This window comes from Pelophylax lessonae (genome assembly GCF_965119305.1).
Source record: "Pelophylax lessonae genome assembly, chromosome: 2".
NCBI lineage: Eukaryota > Metazoa > Chordata > Amphibia > Anura > Ranidae > Pelophylax > Pelophylax lessonae.
The window spans coordinates 467,458,741-467,477,040 of record NC_138769.1 but is presented as its reverse complement, the minus strand read 5'-3'; the positions used below and the strand labels follow the sequence as shown (position 1 = coordinate 467,477,040).

General features: G+C 44.8%; 1 protein-coding gene across 1 annotated transcript in view; it reads right to left on the bottom strand.

Annotated features, from left to right (window-relative positions):
- The window catches only part of TUBGCP3 (tubulin gamma complex component 3), a 237,541-nt gene that overhangs the window by 149,911 nt on the left and 69,330 nt on the right, over window positions 1–18,300 (bottom strand). Inside the window, exons 7-8 of the mRNA XM_082245180.1 lie at window positions 1,602–1,720; window positions 234–359 (exon numbers count right to left, since the gene is read on the bottom strand). Of these exons, the coding sequence (XP_082101306.1) occupies window positions 234–359; window positions 1,602–1,720 (245 nt within the window). The remainder of the gene's footprint in view (window positions 1–233; window positions 360–1,601; window positions 1,721–18,300) is intronic.

Below are 18,300 nucleotides of genomic sequence, written 5' to 3'. Positions count from 1 at the left end.
CTTCAAGCAGTGGAAGTTTCGGATAGCATATCTGACACATAAAACAACATTATCAAACAATACTTTCCCTAAAAAAGTAACTTTATAGTCACGCTCCACATTACCATTTATGTCTCTAGGATGTCTGCATATATTGCAATCTCTTTTCTCCAGTGTCTTAAAAAAACATTTTTGATATTTTTCAACAGAAATAAGCAGACAGGCTTTTTTATGCAAAAATAAAATATTCATACTTGTCCAACAAGTCCAAATGCTCGGTCTAAACTTCTTTGGTCTGTGTATTTTCTTATTTTATTATGAAGCCACCCTAACTCTGCAAGCCTTCCAGTGGTATCTTTAAGGGATTTTGATAGAGCCACCTGTTATAAGAAAAAAAAAAACAGTAAATGAAAACCATTATAACAAAAAGACCTCTTTGAATGCAAATTATGGACATGGAAAACAGGAGCTGTAGGGCTGCTCTGCCATATGAGGAAAAAAGCATAAATATGTTCATAATAAAGATAGCAATCACAAGGCAAAACAATTTAGAAATAAAATATTCACACACACTACAATTTATATTTGGCTAATTACTATGAATATATACAATAAGAATCATTTTACATTCTATTTAGAGGATTAAAAATTCCTTGCCCTCTACACGGAACACAATCAGGCCTGGCCATCTTTACTCATGATTTGTTCCTGCATTGTTACAAAAGTGCGTTCAATTTGGCCATCACATAGTACTACAACTGTTGGCAAAACAACAAACACCATTAAAAAAAATATACTCAAAAAATGACACAAATTTTTAATGAAATGCACTTTGCAGTAATGCCATTATGATTGCTAAGTTTCAAACATCACTAAACCAATAATTCTCCATGTACACTAGATGGCAGTAGTAGCCCACAAAAGCAAAATGTATAACTGCTTCTTTCTTTCTTTCTTTCTCAAACTGGTTTAACAGATGTATATACACATTATATATATATATATATATATATATATATATATATATATATATATATATTTTTTTTTTTTTTTCTACTCGCAAGCTACAATAATATATTGTGTACACTCCTGAATAAGAGCATTTTTTTTTTGGTCATTATATTTATTTGTTTAAGCTCAATTCCGAATGTGGGGTATCTCCGCACCCTATAGTAGTTTGGTTTTTAAAATTCCCAGGATAAATCTGTTTTTCTGTGGGTGTCCTCTGGACAGTCGTGTGACTAGAGGGGTCCTCTCTCTCTTTTTTAGAAGTGGTCTATCCTTAAGACTGCACAGTATTTAGGTTATGATGTTAGCGCCATGCTTTAAAGTAATGTACTAGGTGCCCAGGTTGAGATGATTCTCCACAGGGAGGGTGTCTTTGACGGTCTGGGACCAAGGGAAGTGCGTTGAACAACAATGGGCACCAGAAAAACCTAGGAGTCTGGCACAGGAGGGAGTTAGGGCACCATGGAAATGTGGAGGGGGCGAGTTGGGCTTTGCAACTACTCTAAAGATGAGTTTTCAGTACCAAAAACATAGATATTAAACGTCACCCTAATGTGTCTACTATTGGGTTCATTTTTTTTTTTTTTTTTTTTAATAAGCCATGCAATTTTTACCTTGCTGTCAACTTTGTAGCAGTTTTCAGAATTACACATTTTAATGCACTTTCCATCTATGCCCTGGAACACATATAGAATATCTCTTACGAGAGAGGACTCCGTTATTTCAACAGAACCTATAAAAAAAATTAAACAAAGAGCATAAAATGTATGAATACCAAACATTTTCACCTCCTTGGAAAAATACCAATGTGTAACTATATTTTAACTATAATGTATACTACAAATAATATAAAATATATTAACAGACAGAGGTTTACAAGTGTACATGAATTCCTCAAATACTCACAATATAAAAAAAAAAAAAAATTGTTTGTAAACCTGAAATATTGCATATTAAAAATGTGTAGGTTTTCTATCCAGCCAGCAGATAAAGCTCTAGTCTTGTATTTACATATTTCAAGAGTCACTAAACCCATCATAAAAAAAACTTGTATTAATCGTACGTGCTGATCGTACGCTCTCGTTTTCTGTATTTTGCAAAAAACCTGGTTGACCCTGCAGCTATCTCCCCCTTCTACCCAAATCTCCATTTCAGCTAGGGATTTTGCAGCTGCTGAGGCAACTCTGCACATGCTCAGTTTTCAGTGAGTTTCTATGCTAAGCATTTCCTCCCTGTCACATATGAGCAGCCGTGTTACTATAGAGCAGCGGTCACTAAATGGCGGCCCGCGCGATGCTTCTGCCCGGACCGCTTGCAGCTCACTAGCAGCCGTTGTCCTGTCGGGCCGCGAGTAGGGGAGTGACGTCCCACGCGAGCCGCGAGTAGGGGAGTGACGTCCCGCGCGCGCCCCGCCCCCTGCAACTGACTAATGGACATCGCGGTGTCCTGTCGGGCTGCGAGTAGGGGCGTGACGTCACTCGCGCGCCCCGCCCTCTGCTCCTGACTGCGGCTCCCTCACAGCGGACACTATGTGCATGCCCCGCCCCCCTGTTCGCGGCTTTTGACTCAGCTGGCTCCAGGTATGTGGAGCACATTTTTAGAGGAGAATAATGCAATTTAAAAAAAAAAAAAACCCTGAAGTGTGCAGACTGGCATGTGTTATTGTGCTCATTAGAGTGCCCCATAAATGAAACAAAATATGCCCATCAGATTGCTCCCTTGACATAAAATGTGCCCATCAGCGTGCCCCTTATTTTATGTTAATGGACACGCTGATGGGCATATTTTATGTTAATGGACACGCTGATGGGCATATTTTATGTTAATGGACACGCTGATGGGCATATTTTATGTTAAGGGGCACTCTGATGGGCATATTTTATGTTAAGGGACACGCTGATGGGCACATTTTATGTTAAGGGGCACGCTAATGGGCATATTTTATGTTGAGCGCAACGCTGATTTACACGTTTTGTTTTGCCCATCAGCGTGACCCTTAACATAAAATGTGCCCATCAGCGTGCCCCTTAACATAAAATATGCCCATCAGTGTGTACCACAGCAAAAAATATGCACATCAGCATGCCCCTTAACATAAAATATGCCCATCAGCATGACCCTTAACATAAAATAAGGGGCAAGCTGATGGGCATATTTTATGTTAGGGGCACTCTGATGGGCAGAACAAAATGTGCCCACCAGCGTGACCCTTAACATAAAATATGCCCATCAGCGTGCCCCTTAGCATAACATTTGCCCATCAGCGTGACCCTTAACACAAAATAAGGGGCACGCTGATGGGCATATTTTATGTTAAGGGTCACGCTGATGGGCACATTTTATGTTAGGGGGCACCCTGATGGGCACATTTTATGATGGTGGGATCGCTGATGGGCAAAATAAAACGTGTAAATCAGCGTTGCTCTTAACATAAAATATGCCCATCAGAGTGCCCCTTAACATAAAATATGCCCATCAGTGTGTACCACAGCATAAATATGCACATCAGCATGCCCCTTAACATAAAATATGCCCATCAGCATGACCCTTAACATAAAATAAGGGGCAAGCGGATGGGCACATTTTATGTTAAGGGTCACGCTGATGGGCACATTTTATGTTAGGGGGCACGCTGATGGGCAAAACAAAACGTGTAAATCAGCGTTGCGCTCAACATAAAATATGCCCATTAGCGTGCCCCTTAACATAAAATGTGCCCATCAGCGTGTCCCTTACCATAAATATGCCCATCAGAGTTCCCTTTAACATAAAATATGCCCATCAGCGTGCCCCTTATTGTGTTAAGGGTCACGCTGATGGGCAAATGTTATGTTAAGGGTCATGCTGATGGGCATATTTTATGTTAAGGGGCATGCTGATGTGCATATTTATACTGTGGTACACACTGATGGGCATATTTTATGTTATGGGGCACTCTAATGGGCATATTTTATGTTAAGAGCAACGCTGATTTACACGTTTTTTTTGCCCATCAGCGATCCCACCATCATAAAATGTGCCCATCAGGGTGCCCCCTAACATAAAATGTGCCCATCGGCGTGACCCTTAACATAAAATATGCCTATCAGCGTGCCCCTTATTTTGTGTTAAGGGTCACGCTGACGGGCAAATGTTATACTAAGGGGCACGCTGATGGGCATATTTTATGTTAAGGGTCACGCTGGTGGGCACATTTTGTTCAGAGTCAGCACAGACTTGAGATTCGGACCTCGGGCCAATGAAAATTTTAGCGACCGGACCTCCTTGAATTTTAATTCATTACCCCTGCTATAGAGTCACACATGTGGGCGTATAACACAGTGGTAAATGACAGTCCACTCCCTCCCTCCTCCTCCATGCCCACTAACCAGCTAAACACAACGGGGCAGGATATTACATGTAGATTAATGGAGGCTTCACCTGCCTCTTATTCTAAGACACAGGCTCAAGGGGTGTGACCCAGCCTGTGACAAGCAGAAATTCGCCCACATAATGCTATTGCTAAAAAAAAATAATAAATATTTGATTTCAAACATATATTTGTATGCCATTTCAAAACAATGTATTGATATTATTTATTTTTACTCTGTATTCCAGAGGCTTTTTTTTTTTTTTTTTTTTTTTTAACATGAGACCAGCAGCAGAGGACTCGAAGTTCCTCCTGCTTATGTTTCCCTGCAGACAGACTGGGAAAGAGCTTGGTAAATTGACAACTGTATATATTGATTAAGAAAAAGGTACTTCGATTTTTTTTTAAATTAAAACAAATTACATTTCTTTAGGAAGCAGGCATTCTATGAGGAGGGAGAGTGAACGGCTGCCTGTTAGCCAAACAAGTAAATGCTCGATCTGCAGTTCCACCAATAGCGGCCCTCAGGTCACGATCGGGCAGGCTTCTTAACACACCTGACCTGGTTGTGATGGACTGTGGAAAATGTTTGTGTGCTGCTCAGGCTCGATAGCGGGGGAATGTGCAAAAGTGCTTCCGTAACTGCTGCTAGAGTGCTGGCAAGGGATGGGGCCCGTCCTGGCTCCTGTGGTAGCTTGAGGAAAGGAGGCTAGTTCTTGGAAGCTGCACATCTAGGTGGTCTGTTGAGGTGAATAGAGTGGCAACCTCAGCCTGGACTCCAACCAGGCCCTGCCCCCAATGAGTTTCACTCTGCCCCCTGGATCATGATCCCCATGACTAAGCTCTGGAGACAGAGCAAAACGCATTGAGGCATGGCCTGGTTGGAGTCTGCCACTCTATTCATTTCAACAGAACACCTAGATGTGCAGCTTCCAGGGGCTATCCTCCTTCCCACTGGTTGTGACTGAGCTGGTGTGATTTTGTTTTCTCATTTGTACCAGTGTTGAACACACCATCCTAATGACGAGTTGAATATGCATCTTTCGACTCGCGAGCTGCCTAGTCTTACTGTGACACAGTGGGCCCGATCTGACGCTCCTATTGATTTGGAGGAGATTCAAGAGGCGGTGGGTTCGTTCCCAGTCTGCAAAGCACAAGGGGAAGATGGTATCCCCATTAAAGTTTATAAACACCATTTAGCAATTATCCTGTCCCATCTATTGAAAACATTTAATGCTGAATTGAAAACGAACTGCCTGTTTCCTTGTCTAAGGCAATTATTTTTCTTTTTCTTAAGCAGGGCAAGTCTCCCACGGATCCTGATTCATACAGGCTCATTTCCCTACTGAAATCAGATATAAAGATCCTTGCAAAAATTTTGACTCTAAGCCTGAATAAGGCCATACTCTGCATTATACACCCTGATCAGACTGACTTTATGCCTGGCAAGACAACAGCCATCAACCTTCGCCAGGTTTTTCTTAAAGAGTTCTGCCTGGGGAAAAAAAAATAAATAAAAAAGTCAGCAGCTACAAATACTACTAAAAATAAACAAAAAACCTGAATGCCCCAATGGCCAAATGTAGCCAACCAGGAAAAACAGAGCTCAACCAGAAACAACAGGTGCTCCCCCGGAACAACGAACCCTCAAAGAGAAACCAACAAAAGGGGGTTCTCTTTCATACTGCAGCCTGCAAAACCTTGCAGCTAAAAGAAGCATCGGCTGATGCCAGCACATCTACCTTGTAGAATTTTGTAAAGGTATGCACAGACAACCAAGTTGCCGCCTTGCAAACTTGTAGCACCGACGCCTAATGGCGAAAAGCCCAGGAGGCACTCAGCACTCTAGTAGAATGCGCCTTCACTGGAAAAGGAGGAGTCTGACACTTCAGTGAATAGGCCTGTACCACCGTCTGTTTTATCCATCTGGAAATGGTTGCAGCAGACGCAGCCAGTACCTTACGAAGTCCATCCGTAAGGACAAAAATAGTACGATTTTCTGAAGGACGCAATGGTCTCTAAGTAAACCCTGATAGCCCGGACCACATCCAAAGAATGTAAAACATACTCCTTAGGATGCGGAGGTTGAGGGCAAAGGGAAGGCAGTACAATGTCTTCATTTAAACGAAAATCAGAAACCACCTTAGTAAGGAAAGACTGATTAGGTCGAAGTACCACCTCAGATAAGGTGAGCGGCAAGACAACGCCACCAATTCAGATACTCTGCGGGCAGAAGTGATTGCCAACAAGAAGACAACCTTCTGAGTCAAAGCAAGCAGCGAAATCTCCCAAATTTTCTCAAAAGGGGGCTTTTGAAGAACAGACCGCACCAAATTGAGATCCCATGGCTGTAACGGGGATCATCACGGAGCGCCAAATGGCGCACACCTTGAATAAACATTCCGGATAAGGGCGTGCGTGGCTAATGGGCATTGAAAATAGATAGCCAAAGCCAAAACTTGGCCTTTGATAGTACCAAAAGCCAACCGCTGTTCAATCCCTTTCTGTAGAAAAGCCAAAACCCTGGCGATCGAAAACAAGCGAGGGTGCACTTTCAGCGATTCGCACCATGAAATGTACGATTTCCACGTGCTATGATAGATCTTTCAAGAAGTCGACTTTCTAGCCTTTAAGAGAGTGGGGATTACAGACTCAGAGATTCCCCTATCTCTCGACACCTGACTTTCAACGTCTATGCCGTTAAATCCAGCAACTGTAAAGCAGGATGGAAGATCGGACTTTGAAACAACAGATCTTCCCTGAGAGGAAGCCTCCAAGGGGTACCGGTGGCCAGTCTGCGTACCCCCTGGTGATTGATGTAAGCCACAGCCATGGCTTTGTCTGATTGAACCTAAACCGGACAGTCGTGTAGGCGAGTGATCCAATGACTCCGACAAAGTTTGTCCGAGGGGAGGAAAACCCTCGCCAATGCTGAATCCAGAGTCAGGCCTAGGTACTCCAGTCTCAGGACCGGAGTCAATGCAGATTTTTTTATATTGATGTTCCAACAAAACTTTTGTAGAGTTTGGACAGTGACCTCCAGATTGTCCAACAGAACCGAATGAGAGCCCGCTCTTAACAGGAGATAGTCGTATCCAGTGGCGGCCCGTGCATAGGGGGCGCCAGGGCGCCGCCCCCCCTAAAAAAAAAAGAAGAAAAAAGAAAAAAAAGACAAAAAGAACAATAAAGTTCGGAAAAAAAAAAAAAACGGTTCGCCGGCCAATGTGGTGGCTAAAGGGGGGCTAAAGCCTGGACCAATCATCATCCAGGATATCGCTGACGTCGAATGGGGGCGGTGCCGGTGCGTGCGTCAATCACTCACCGTCACCGCCGCTCAGAGAAGAGGAGAGGCCGCCCGCCGGTTCCCGCCGTGAGACGAGGGAGAAGGACCCGCCGCAGAAGAGGAGGAAGAAGCTGAGCCGCGCCGCCGCCAGGTAAGTTTGAAGGGAGCACGCACGCTGCACTCTGCATCGATTGGGGTACACTGCTGGCACTCTGCAATCATTGGGGGACAATGCTGTGGCGCTCTGCAATCATTGGGGGACAATGCTGGCACTCTGCAATCATTGGGGGACAATGCTGTGGCGCTCTGCAATAATTGGGGTACAATGCTGGCACTCTGCAATAATTGGGGTACAATGCTGTGGCGCTCTGCAATCATTGGGGTACAACGCTGTGGGCGCTCTGCAATCATTGGGGTACAACGCTGTGGGCGCTCTGCAATCATTGGGGGACAATGCTGTGGCGCTCTGCAATCATTGGGGGACAATGCTGTGGCGTTCTGCAATTATTGGGGGACAATGCTGTGGCGCTCTGCAATCATTGGGGGACAATGCTGTGGCGCTCTGCAATCATTGGGGTACAATGCTGTGGCACTCTGCAGTGATTGGGGTACAATGCTGTGGCGCTCTGCAATCATTGGGGGACAATGCTGTGGCGCTCTGCAATCATTGGGGGACAATGCTGTGGCGCTCTGCAATCATTGGGGTACAATGCTGTGGCGCTCTGCAATCATTGGGGGACAATGCTGTGGCGCTCTGCAATCATTGGGGGACAATGCTGTGGCGCTCTGCAATCATTGGGGGACAATGCTGTGGCGCTCTGCAATTATTGGGGGACAATGCTGTGGCGCTCTGCAATCATTGGGGGACAATGCTGTGGCGCTCTGCAATTATTGGGGGACAATGCTGTGGCGCTCTGCAATTATTGGGGGACAATGCTGTGGCGCTCTGCAATTATTGGGGGACAATGCTGTGGCGCTCTGCAATCATTGGGGGACAATGCTGTGGCACTCTGCAGTGATTGGGGTACAATGCTGTGGCGCTCTGCAATCATTGGGGGACAATGCTGTGGCGCTCTGCAATCATTGGGGTACAATGCTGTGGCGCTCTGCAACCATTGGGGTACAACGCTGTGGGCGCTCTGCAATCATTGGGGGACAATCCTGTGGCGCTCTGCAATTATTGGGGGACAATGCTGTGGCGCTTTGCAATTATTGGGGGACAATGCTGTGGCGCTCTGCAATTATTGGGGGACAATGCTGTGGCGCTCTGCAATCATTGGGGGACAATGCTGTGGCGCTCTGCAATCATTGGGGGACAATGCTGTGGCGCTCTGCAATTATTGGGGGACAATGCTGTGGCGCTCTGCAATCATTGGGGAACAATGCTGTGGCGCTCTGCAATCATTGGGGTACAATGCTGTGGCACTCTGCAGTGATTGGGGGACAATGCTGTGGCTCTTTGCAATCATTGGGGTACAATGCTGTGGCACTCTGCAATCATTGGGGGACAATGCTGTGGCACTCTGCAGTGATTGGGGGACAATGCTGTGGCTCTTTGCAATCATTGGGGTACAATGCTGTGGCGTACTCTGCAATCATTGGGGTACAATGCTGTGGCGCTCTGCAATTATTGGGGGACAATGCTGTGGCGCTCTGCATTGAAAGGGGCATGCACGCTGAACTCTGCATTGAAGGGGGCACAGCACAGTGTTTATTGCATTGAAGGGGGCACAGCACATTGTTCATTGCATTGAAGGGGGCACAGCACAGTTGCATTGAAGGGGGCAGGCACGCTGAACTCTGCATTGTGGGGGCACAGCACAGTGTTCATTGCATTGAAGGGGGCACAGCACAGTTGCATTGAAGGGGGCATGCACGCTGAACTCTGCATTGTTGGGGCACAGCACAGAGTTCATTGCATTGAAGGGGGCACAGCACAGTGTTTATTGCATTGAAGGGGGCACAGCACAGTGTTTATTGCATTGAAGGGGGCACAGCACAGTGTTTATTGCATTGAAGGGGGCACAGCACAGTGTTCATTGCATTGTGGGGGCACAGCACAGTGTTCATTGCATTGAAGGGGGCACAGCACAGTGTGTATTGCATTGAAGGGGGCATATCACAGTGTTCATTGCATTGAAGGGGGCACAGCACAGTGTTTATTGCATTGAAGGGGGCACAGCACAGTGTTTATTGCATTGAAGGGGGCACAGCACATTGTTTATTGCATTGAAGGGGGCACAGCACAGTGTTTATTGCATTGAAGGGGGCACAGCACAGTGTTCATTGCATTGAAGGGGGCACAGCACAGTGTTTATTGCATTGAAGGGGGCACAGCACAGTGTTTATTGCATTGAAGGGGGCACAGCACAGTGTTTATTGCATTGAAGGGGGCATAGCACAGTGTTCATTGCATTGAAGGGGGCACAGCACATTGTTCATTGCATTGAAGGGGGCACAGCACAGTGTTCATTGCATTGAAGGGGGCACAGCACAGTGTTTATTGCATTGAAGGGGGCACAGCACAGTGTTTATTGCATTGAAGGGGGCACAGCACAGTGTTCATTGCATTGTGGGGGCACAGCACAGTGTTCATTGCATTGAAGGGGGCACAGCACAGTGTTTATTGCATTGAAGGGGGCATAGCACAGTGTTCATTGCATTGAAGGGGGCACAGCACAGTGTTTATTGCATTGAAGGGGGCACAGCACAGTGTTTATTGCATTGAAGGGGGCACAGCACAGTGTTTATTGCATTGAAGGGGGCACAGCACAGTGTTTATTGCATTGAAGGGGGCATAGCACAGTGTTCATTGCATTGAAGGGGGCACAGCACATTGTTCATTGCATTGTGGGAGCACAGCACAGTTGCATTGAAGGGGGCATGCACGCTGAACTCTGCATTGTTGGGGCACAGCACAGAGTTCATTGCATTGAAGGGGGCACAGCACAGTGTTTATTGCATTGAAGGGGGCACAGCACAGTGTTCATTGCATTGAAGGGGGCATAGCACAGTGTTCATTGCATTGAAGGGGGCACAGCACAGTGTTTATTGCATTGAAGGGGGCACAGCACAGTGTTTATTGCATTGAAGGGGGCACAGCACAGTGTTTATTGCATTGAAGGGGGCACAGCACAGTGTTTATTGCATTGAAGGGGGCATAGCACAGTGTTCATTGCATTGAAGGGGGCACAGAACAGTGTTTATTGCATTGAAGGGGGCACAGCACAGTGTTTATTGCATTGAAGGGGGCCCAGCACAGTGTTTATTGCATTGAAGGGGGCACAGCACAGTGTTTATTGCATTGAAGGGGGCATGCACGCTGAACTCTGCATTGTTGGGGCACAGCACAGTGTTCATTGCATTGAAGGGGGCACAGAACAGTGTTTATTGCATTGAAGGGGGCACAGCACATTGTTTATTGCATTGAAGGGGGCCCAGCACAGTGTTTATTGCATTGAAGGGGGCACAGCACATTGTTTATTGCATTGAAGGGGGCCCAGCACAGTGTTTATTGCATTGAAGGGGGCCCAGCACAGTGTTTATTGCATTGAAGGGGGCACAGCACAGTGTTTATTGCATTGAAGGGGGCATGCACGCTGAACTCTGCATTGTTGGGGGCACAGCACAGTGTTCATTGCATTGAAGGGGGCACGCACGCTGGTCTCTGCATTGAAAGGGGGCATGTACGCTGGTCTCTGCATTGAAAGGGGGCATGTACCATCTCCTGTACCATGACCTGTGACATGCTTATACCATATCTGTGCCATGCCTATACCATCTCCTGTACCATCACCTGTGCCATGCCTGTACCATGACTTCAAAGTCACGCAATTTTTTACTGCGTTTTTTGACGCGAAGCAATACCTATTACATTTTTCTTTTTGCGCCCCCCCAAAAATTTTGAGCACCAGCCGCCACTGGTCGTATCCCAGTACCGCAATCCCCGTCAAGCGCAGCAATGCTATCACCGGAGCCAGAACCTTAGTAAACAGCCTGGGAGCGGAGGCGAGACCAAAGGGTAATGCCACCATTCAATAATGCTGCTCCGCAACCGCAAAGCGTAGAAACCGCTGGTGTCCAGCGTAGATAGGGATGTCCACTACCGTATGGATGGACTCCATCCGAAACTTCTGTACCCGCACAAATCGGTTAAGAGCTTGGAGATCTAGGATGGGGCGCACCTTGCCTTCTTTTCTGGGCACGGTGAATGGGTTTGAATAAAACCCCTGAAAGTGTTGCACAATCACCCCTTGCGACAGCAAGTTGTGTCCAGAGAGGCTCCAAATAGCTTCTCCACCGTGAAAGAGAGATCAGCAACAGCTTTTTTAGAAGCCTGGTCACCCGACCAGCATTTAAGCCATATCAGGCATCTAATAGCAACCCCCACTGCTGACGTCCTGGCCACCAATAAGGCCAAGTCCAGGGATGTATCACACATGAACACCAGGGCTTGAACCAACCGGTCGAACAGTTCCAGAACCGCAAGGGGAAGCGGTGTCGTTTTCAAGTTACTCTTCAGCAACTTTACCCATTCAGTAGCAATCTGTGCTATGAGAACATTCAGTTAGCTTTTAACATGTGACCCGTCACCACATGTAAATGGCGGGATAGGGATTCCAACTGTCTATCCACGAGATCAGAAGGGACGGCGACTCTTCCACCGGCACCAGAGTCGCTTTATTCAACCTGGCCACCGGGGAATCCACCTTCGGTGGTACAGCCCATCTGGTATACACTGCCTCCGCAAAGGGATAACGGCGTGCAAAACGCTTAGGCACCACCAGCATGTGCTTAATGCATCGCCATTGTTCATCCACAATAGAGTGAAACAAGTCCAGACAAGGGAATACTTTACCCGATTTGCCATATTTGTGGGAGCCAAAAGACACCTGCTTACCTGACACTGTGGGTTCATCAGCCATTTTAAGAGATTCCCGCATAGAAACGATCACATTTTCCACCAAGGCGCGTTCTCGCGCGACAGCGGAGGAGGACAGATCCTCTTCACCATTAGAATGTGAAGACACCGACCCCTTAGAGTGGTCTGCGTCTGCAACAACCATATCTGTGTCAGAATCCGAAGATCCTGCAGATGGAGGGGAGGACGGAGGATGTTTGCGGCTTGTAGCACCAGAACATTCCGACTGCACTTTTGACATCAGGCTTTGCAGAAAAACCGCAATCTCTGGCTGCAACTGCGAGCAAGGAGGGTCCTGCAGTCACTTCCAGGGGGTTTGCAGGGGATATTTTATCCTGGGACATTTGCAAACAACAAAAAACGATATATATATTTTTTTGTGCACTAAAATTATTACTGCGGACCCCAAAAACCTGAACAATGTCTAAATATAGCAGAACAGGAGAGGGAAACCTACACGGGACCCCCAGAAACTTTCCTAGCCAGAGTCGAAACGAAAGGAACACAGAAGAAACAGGAAGAGGAAGCAACACTGCCTCAAGCATAGAAAAAAAATGGTTGCCCACACAAAATAATGGGAACACAGAGGTCATGAACCACGGCAAAATGGCGGCCCCCATGCACGCCATGGGGTCTCCGTGACCCCCAAACGGGGTTCCAGAAAAAATGGCATCTAAGGGTCCCCATTCAAGGACCCCTACCCCGTACGATCCATCCCCCGCAAATGTGTGCGAAAAACCGTCCGCATTATAACCTCCACCAGGGGGGAAAAACGTACAAGGGGGAAGGGGAAGCAAGGGGTAGGCCAGTTAGGCTTCCGGGGTGCCAGGGAACTGAGGGAGCCCCTAAGGTCCGACCATTCCAGGGAGGGGCCCGCGCCCACCCTGCGACCTCCAGGGGTAGTGGGGAGACATGTTACCATACTGTGGTACCAGGCGGGCGCCACTCTGAATAGGGGTAGGGTAGGGTAGGGATAGGGGTGCTGTTAGCCAAGAGGAGGCTGCGACTCAGGGCGTTCCAGGTCGTCTGCTTCCCGGCGAGATGATCCACTCGCAGGCTCGTCCCCATTCATTGGGGCACTGTCGTGGCGAGGCCTAGTACTGGACTATAACCTGCTCATGCTCGCAAGCCAGGCTGGGAGACCTTAAGGATCTATATTATCCAGTGTGAAAACCAAAGCCGGCTGTTGCTTGTAGTTCCTCTTGATCTTGGTCCTCAGGAACTAGAAAAATAAATAAAAAAAAATACAAAATCACAAACCTGTTACAGCTAAGACCGAAGTCCCAGCGGGGAGCTAGGTCCTATCCCTGTCACGAGGCAGAACAAAACTGTTGGAGTATAGCAGAGCCTGAGGAGTTACGCTTGCTGGGACAGCCCCTATAGGCGTGGACAAGCCTTTTTTCCGCCTAGTGCCAATCCTTAGTGGAAGGAGCGTAACCCTATAGTCTATGATTAAGCAGAGCTGTGTCTGTCAATGAACGATAGAGAAACTTGTGATATCTGTAGAAGACTTGGTTATGGCAGTGATCACGGACTTTGGTATCTATTCTGGCTTAATCATCAACTGGTCCAAGTCTGCACGGTTACCCTTAGAGGGTAACCTCTACAACAGTTTGGGGACGGCCCCTTCTGTTCCAACATGACTGCACCAGTGCACAAATAATATATTACCAAACCTGGTATTATAGTGTAGCTCATCAATAGGAATTAAAAAGGATGATGCATGCAAGCACAAAGAGAAGTGGGACAGTTGGGTATGGTCATAGAAAAAAGGCAGTATGACGCCAGGTGGACCACACAGTGAGGATTGTTGGAATGAGGAGGAAGGTAAAGGGGCTCTGCACCTGCAGTGTGGGAAAATTATTAAAGGATGGGTTCACGAAAAATAAAAAAATCCCAAATAAAAATGGGCCCAAAACCATTGTAATTTACCTTTAGGCAGTCAATATTTTTAAAACAGCAATCAATCTGAGCCCACTTAGTGTACCACCCTCTTACAAAGTTCACAGCAGCACCACTGACATGCATTAACTAGAACATAAGAGGTAGCTAATAGAGCATAGAATCAAAAAAAAAAAAAAAAAAGACTGCACAGTCTATCCCAGCAGCCCATACATAAACCTTCTAAAAAACTCACTGCACTGAACTTTGTAAAGCATAGATATAATAATAATTTTTAAAAAAGCTGACTTAACAATGCAGCAATCTTTCTGAGTAGTATAAATATTTCAGTAATTGACTATGCTTTTTTGACTGGAATTGCTTTTCTTTGCAATATTTTGTATAACCACGTCATCTGATAAGTCTTCCCTATCAGCATAGTGACTTTATATTTAGATTTCAGGTTAATGCAAACCTATTCATCTGAGGTTTATTCAATACAGTATCATAAACATGTTTATGCTTTATTTCAGACTCTATAGCAGCCTCTCTCACAGAGGAACCTTTGAAATAACTTTCAGGTCTAATAATAGATCTACATCTTAGGAGACAATATCAAGAGCGGTAAGTTGTAGATATGAAAAAAAAAATAAAAGAAGGTGGCTGTATTTACCATATTTGAAATCCCAAGGCCTCTCTATACTACAATAATATTTTCAGTAATAATGAAATTAAACAAATAATAATAATAGCCAGAAAAGAAATTCAGACAGTAAAAATTCTAGTGCTCTCTCACATTTATTTAAAAAGTGAACCCCTTTACATTGATAAGTCAGTAGAGAAATTTCCACTTAAACTGTTGGTCCTTTAAGGGCCCTTGTACATGGATTGTCAGCGGGAAGAATTCTCTTTACACTGGTTGTCTATGGGGTGAATGCCCTCCTTATAGATATCTTAAAGGATAATTTCTGTGGTAGCTTACCCGAGAGGTAGAAATTGCCAGCTGACCATGGAACCCCCAGCAACCTCTGGAGGAACTTGGGTTGAGAAAGGCTGCTGTATAGATTATTATTACTGCTCTTTTAAGGTCTATCCATAGATTTTCAATTATGTTGAGGTCAGGAGATTGTGAAGGCCATGGCAAAACCTTCAGTTTATGCCTCTTGATGTAATCTCCTGTGGATTTCGAGGTGTGTTTAGGATCATTATCCATTTGTAGAAGCCATCCTCTCTTTAACTTCTGCTTTTTCACAGATGGCATCAAGTTACCATCCAAAATTTGCTGAAATTTTATTGAATCCATTTTTCCTTCTACTCGTAAGATGTTCCCTGTGCCACTGGCTGCAATACAACCCCAAAGCATGATTGATCCACCCCCATGCTTAACAGTTGGACAGAGGTTCTTTTCATTAAATTCTGTGCCCCTTCTTCTCCAAACGTACCTTTGCTCATTCTGGCCAAAAAGTTCAATTTTAACCTCATCGGTCCACAGAACTTGTTTCTAAAATGCATCAGGCTTGTCTATATGTTCATTTAAAAAGTTCAAACGCTGATTTTTGTGGTGAGGACGTAGAAGAGGTTTTCTTCTGATGACTCTTCCATGAAGACCATATTTGTACAAGTATCTCCTTATAGTGGAATAGTGTACCACAACTCCAGTGTCTGCCAGATCTTTCTGGAGGGATCGTGCAGTCAAACGTGGGTTTTGAATTGCTTTTCTCACAATCCTGCGAGCTGTTCTGTCTGATATTTTTCTTGGTCTTCCAGATCTTGCTTTAACTTCCACTGTTCCTGATGACTGCCATTTCTTAATTACATTCTGAACAGAGGATATTGACATCTGAAAATGCTTTGATATCTTCTTATAGCCTTCTCCAGCTTTGTGAGCGTCAACTATTTTCAGTTTCAGTTTTCTAGACAACTGCTTAGAAGATCCCATGGTGCCAATTGTTGGGGCAAGGTCAGATGAGTCTGGGCATTTAAAACCTTTGAGATTGACATCACCTGGTCTTCCCAGACGATGATTGAGGACAATCCATGACACTGGCAGGTCTCAGCCTTGCAAAGGGGGCAGTGCATGCTATAAATTCTGAAGGGTGCCCAAACTTTTGCAGACGCCATTTTTTTGTTTTCTGTTATTTTGAAAGTGTCAATGATGGAAATAAAATCAAACTTTTGTTGACATATTATAAGAATGTCTAATCTGTAATTTGATGCCTTTTGGAGATTTTTCCATCTTTCCTTGGCTTCTTTATGCACATTAATACAAATTTTTACCTGGGGTGCCCAAACTTTCGATCCCCACTGTATATATATATATAGTACACACACACACACATACACACACACTGTGGTTAGTATAGAATTCTCTATAGATAAAGATTATTAAAAATAAATAAAGGGCATACAGGTACGTGATTTGGCAGATAGTGATTAAAGCTATATTAAATCCACAACCAAAAATGTAATACATTTACCAATCATTAGTTGGGGTGGCTGCATTTGTTTTCTTTTTTAGGCTTTTTTCCCTCTGTTTACACCTGACGATCTGGTGAGTAACACACCTCCTTTATTAGAGTGCCTCCACTCTGGGTGACGGAGCACAGGGGCACAGCAGAGAGCAGCATGGTTAATATGGGGGGGGGGGAAGGGTTATATATACTAGCAGATTTGCATACACTAACAAATAGATGCCAAACTCCAGCTCACACTTTATAATCAGCTACAGCAGTTTTCTTTTACTTTTGTGTTAAAGTCTTTACATTGATGAATAAAAGCTGGTCATTGTAAGCACCCCTTGGCAGTGGTAAATGATTTGTCTCTTCCCAGTAATCTGATATATCAGGAAGAGAGCTTGTTCTTTTGAAAAACAACAAACTTATAGGCTCAATCATCAAGTGAAAATAGAAGTAAGCCAAAAAAGAAAACACATCTAAGAGTTGGTAAACTGCAATATAATAGATTTTTGCTTTTTGTTTTAAGACTAACTACAAAACATCTCCCCCCCCCCCCCCATGTTAATCGAGAAAGAGGTGTTCTATAGTGCTACCACACTCTCCTGCTAGGGTGACAGCGCTGCTCCTCCTAGATACAGTACAATTGTCACTTCGGAACAAGAAGGGTGGCAGGAACCACAGGCATAAATAAAGAAGAAAAAAGTTAGACAATGAAAACAAATTCAGCGATTTCATCTAGGGACCGGTAAGCCACAATACATTTGATTTTTGTTCTTGGGTTTAGAAACACCTAAAGCAAAAAAGTAAACACTGTATAGGGGCATATTTATTAAATCTGATGCAAGCAGGGGTATATTAGAAAAAACTGTATTTTGCACTAAAATCTATTTTTGTCAAAGACCACACTTTTTCCATTGCACTAGTTGTTATATAAGGGGATCGGAAGAGCTGTTCAAAGGTATTAAAGGGAAAGAATTATGTAAAAAGTATTTCTACTTCCTTCTACTTCTAAAGAGATATTTTGTAGAAAAGGCCTTAAAGTGTATCTAGGGTGGGAAAGGGTTAGACATTATGTCACATTTTTTATTGCTGTCCCCATAGGGGAGATTAACCCCCATATATGTATTGGTGACCTTTGCCACTGAAACAGAAATTGAAGGAAAATCAAAAATGTTAGTGTTGTCCCTAGAAAAAGAGGGAAGGAAAAGTTTCCCTATGGTGGCACCTGTTCAGGGTCCAATTCCCCACACTTTGTAGAGATTTCCACTTCCTGTTGCGCTTCTTGGACAGGACGTTAAAAGAAAGTTCCTTAATTGTACAAGGACAGCAAAAAATAACCTGACAGGAATTTTAACCCTTCCGTACCTAGATCAAAACACAAAAACCTTTTGACTATACATACACTTTGAATGCCCAACAATTT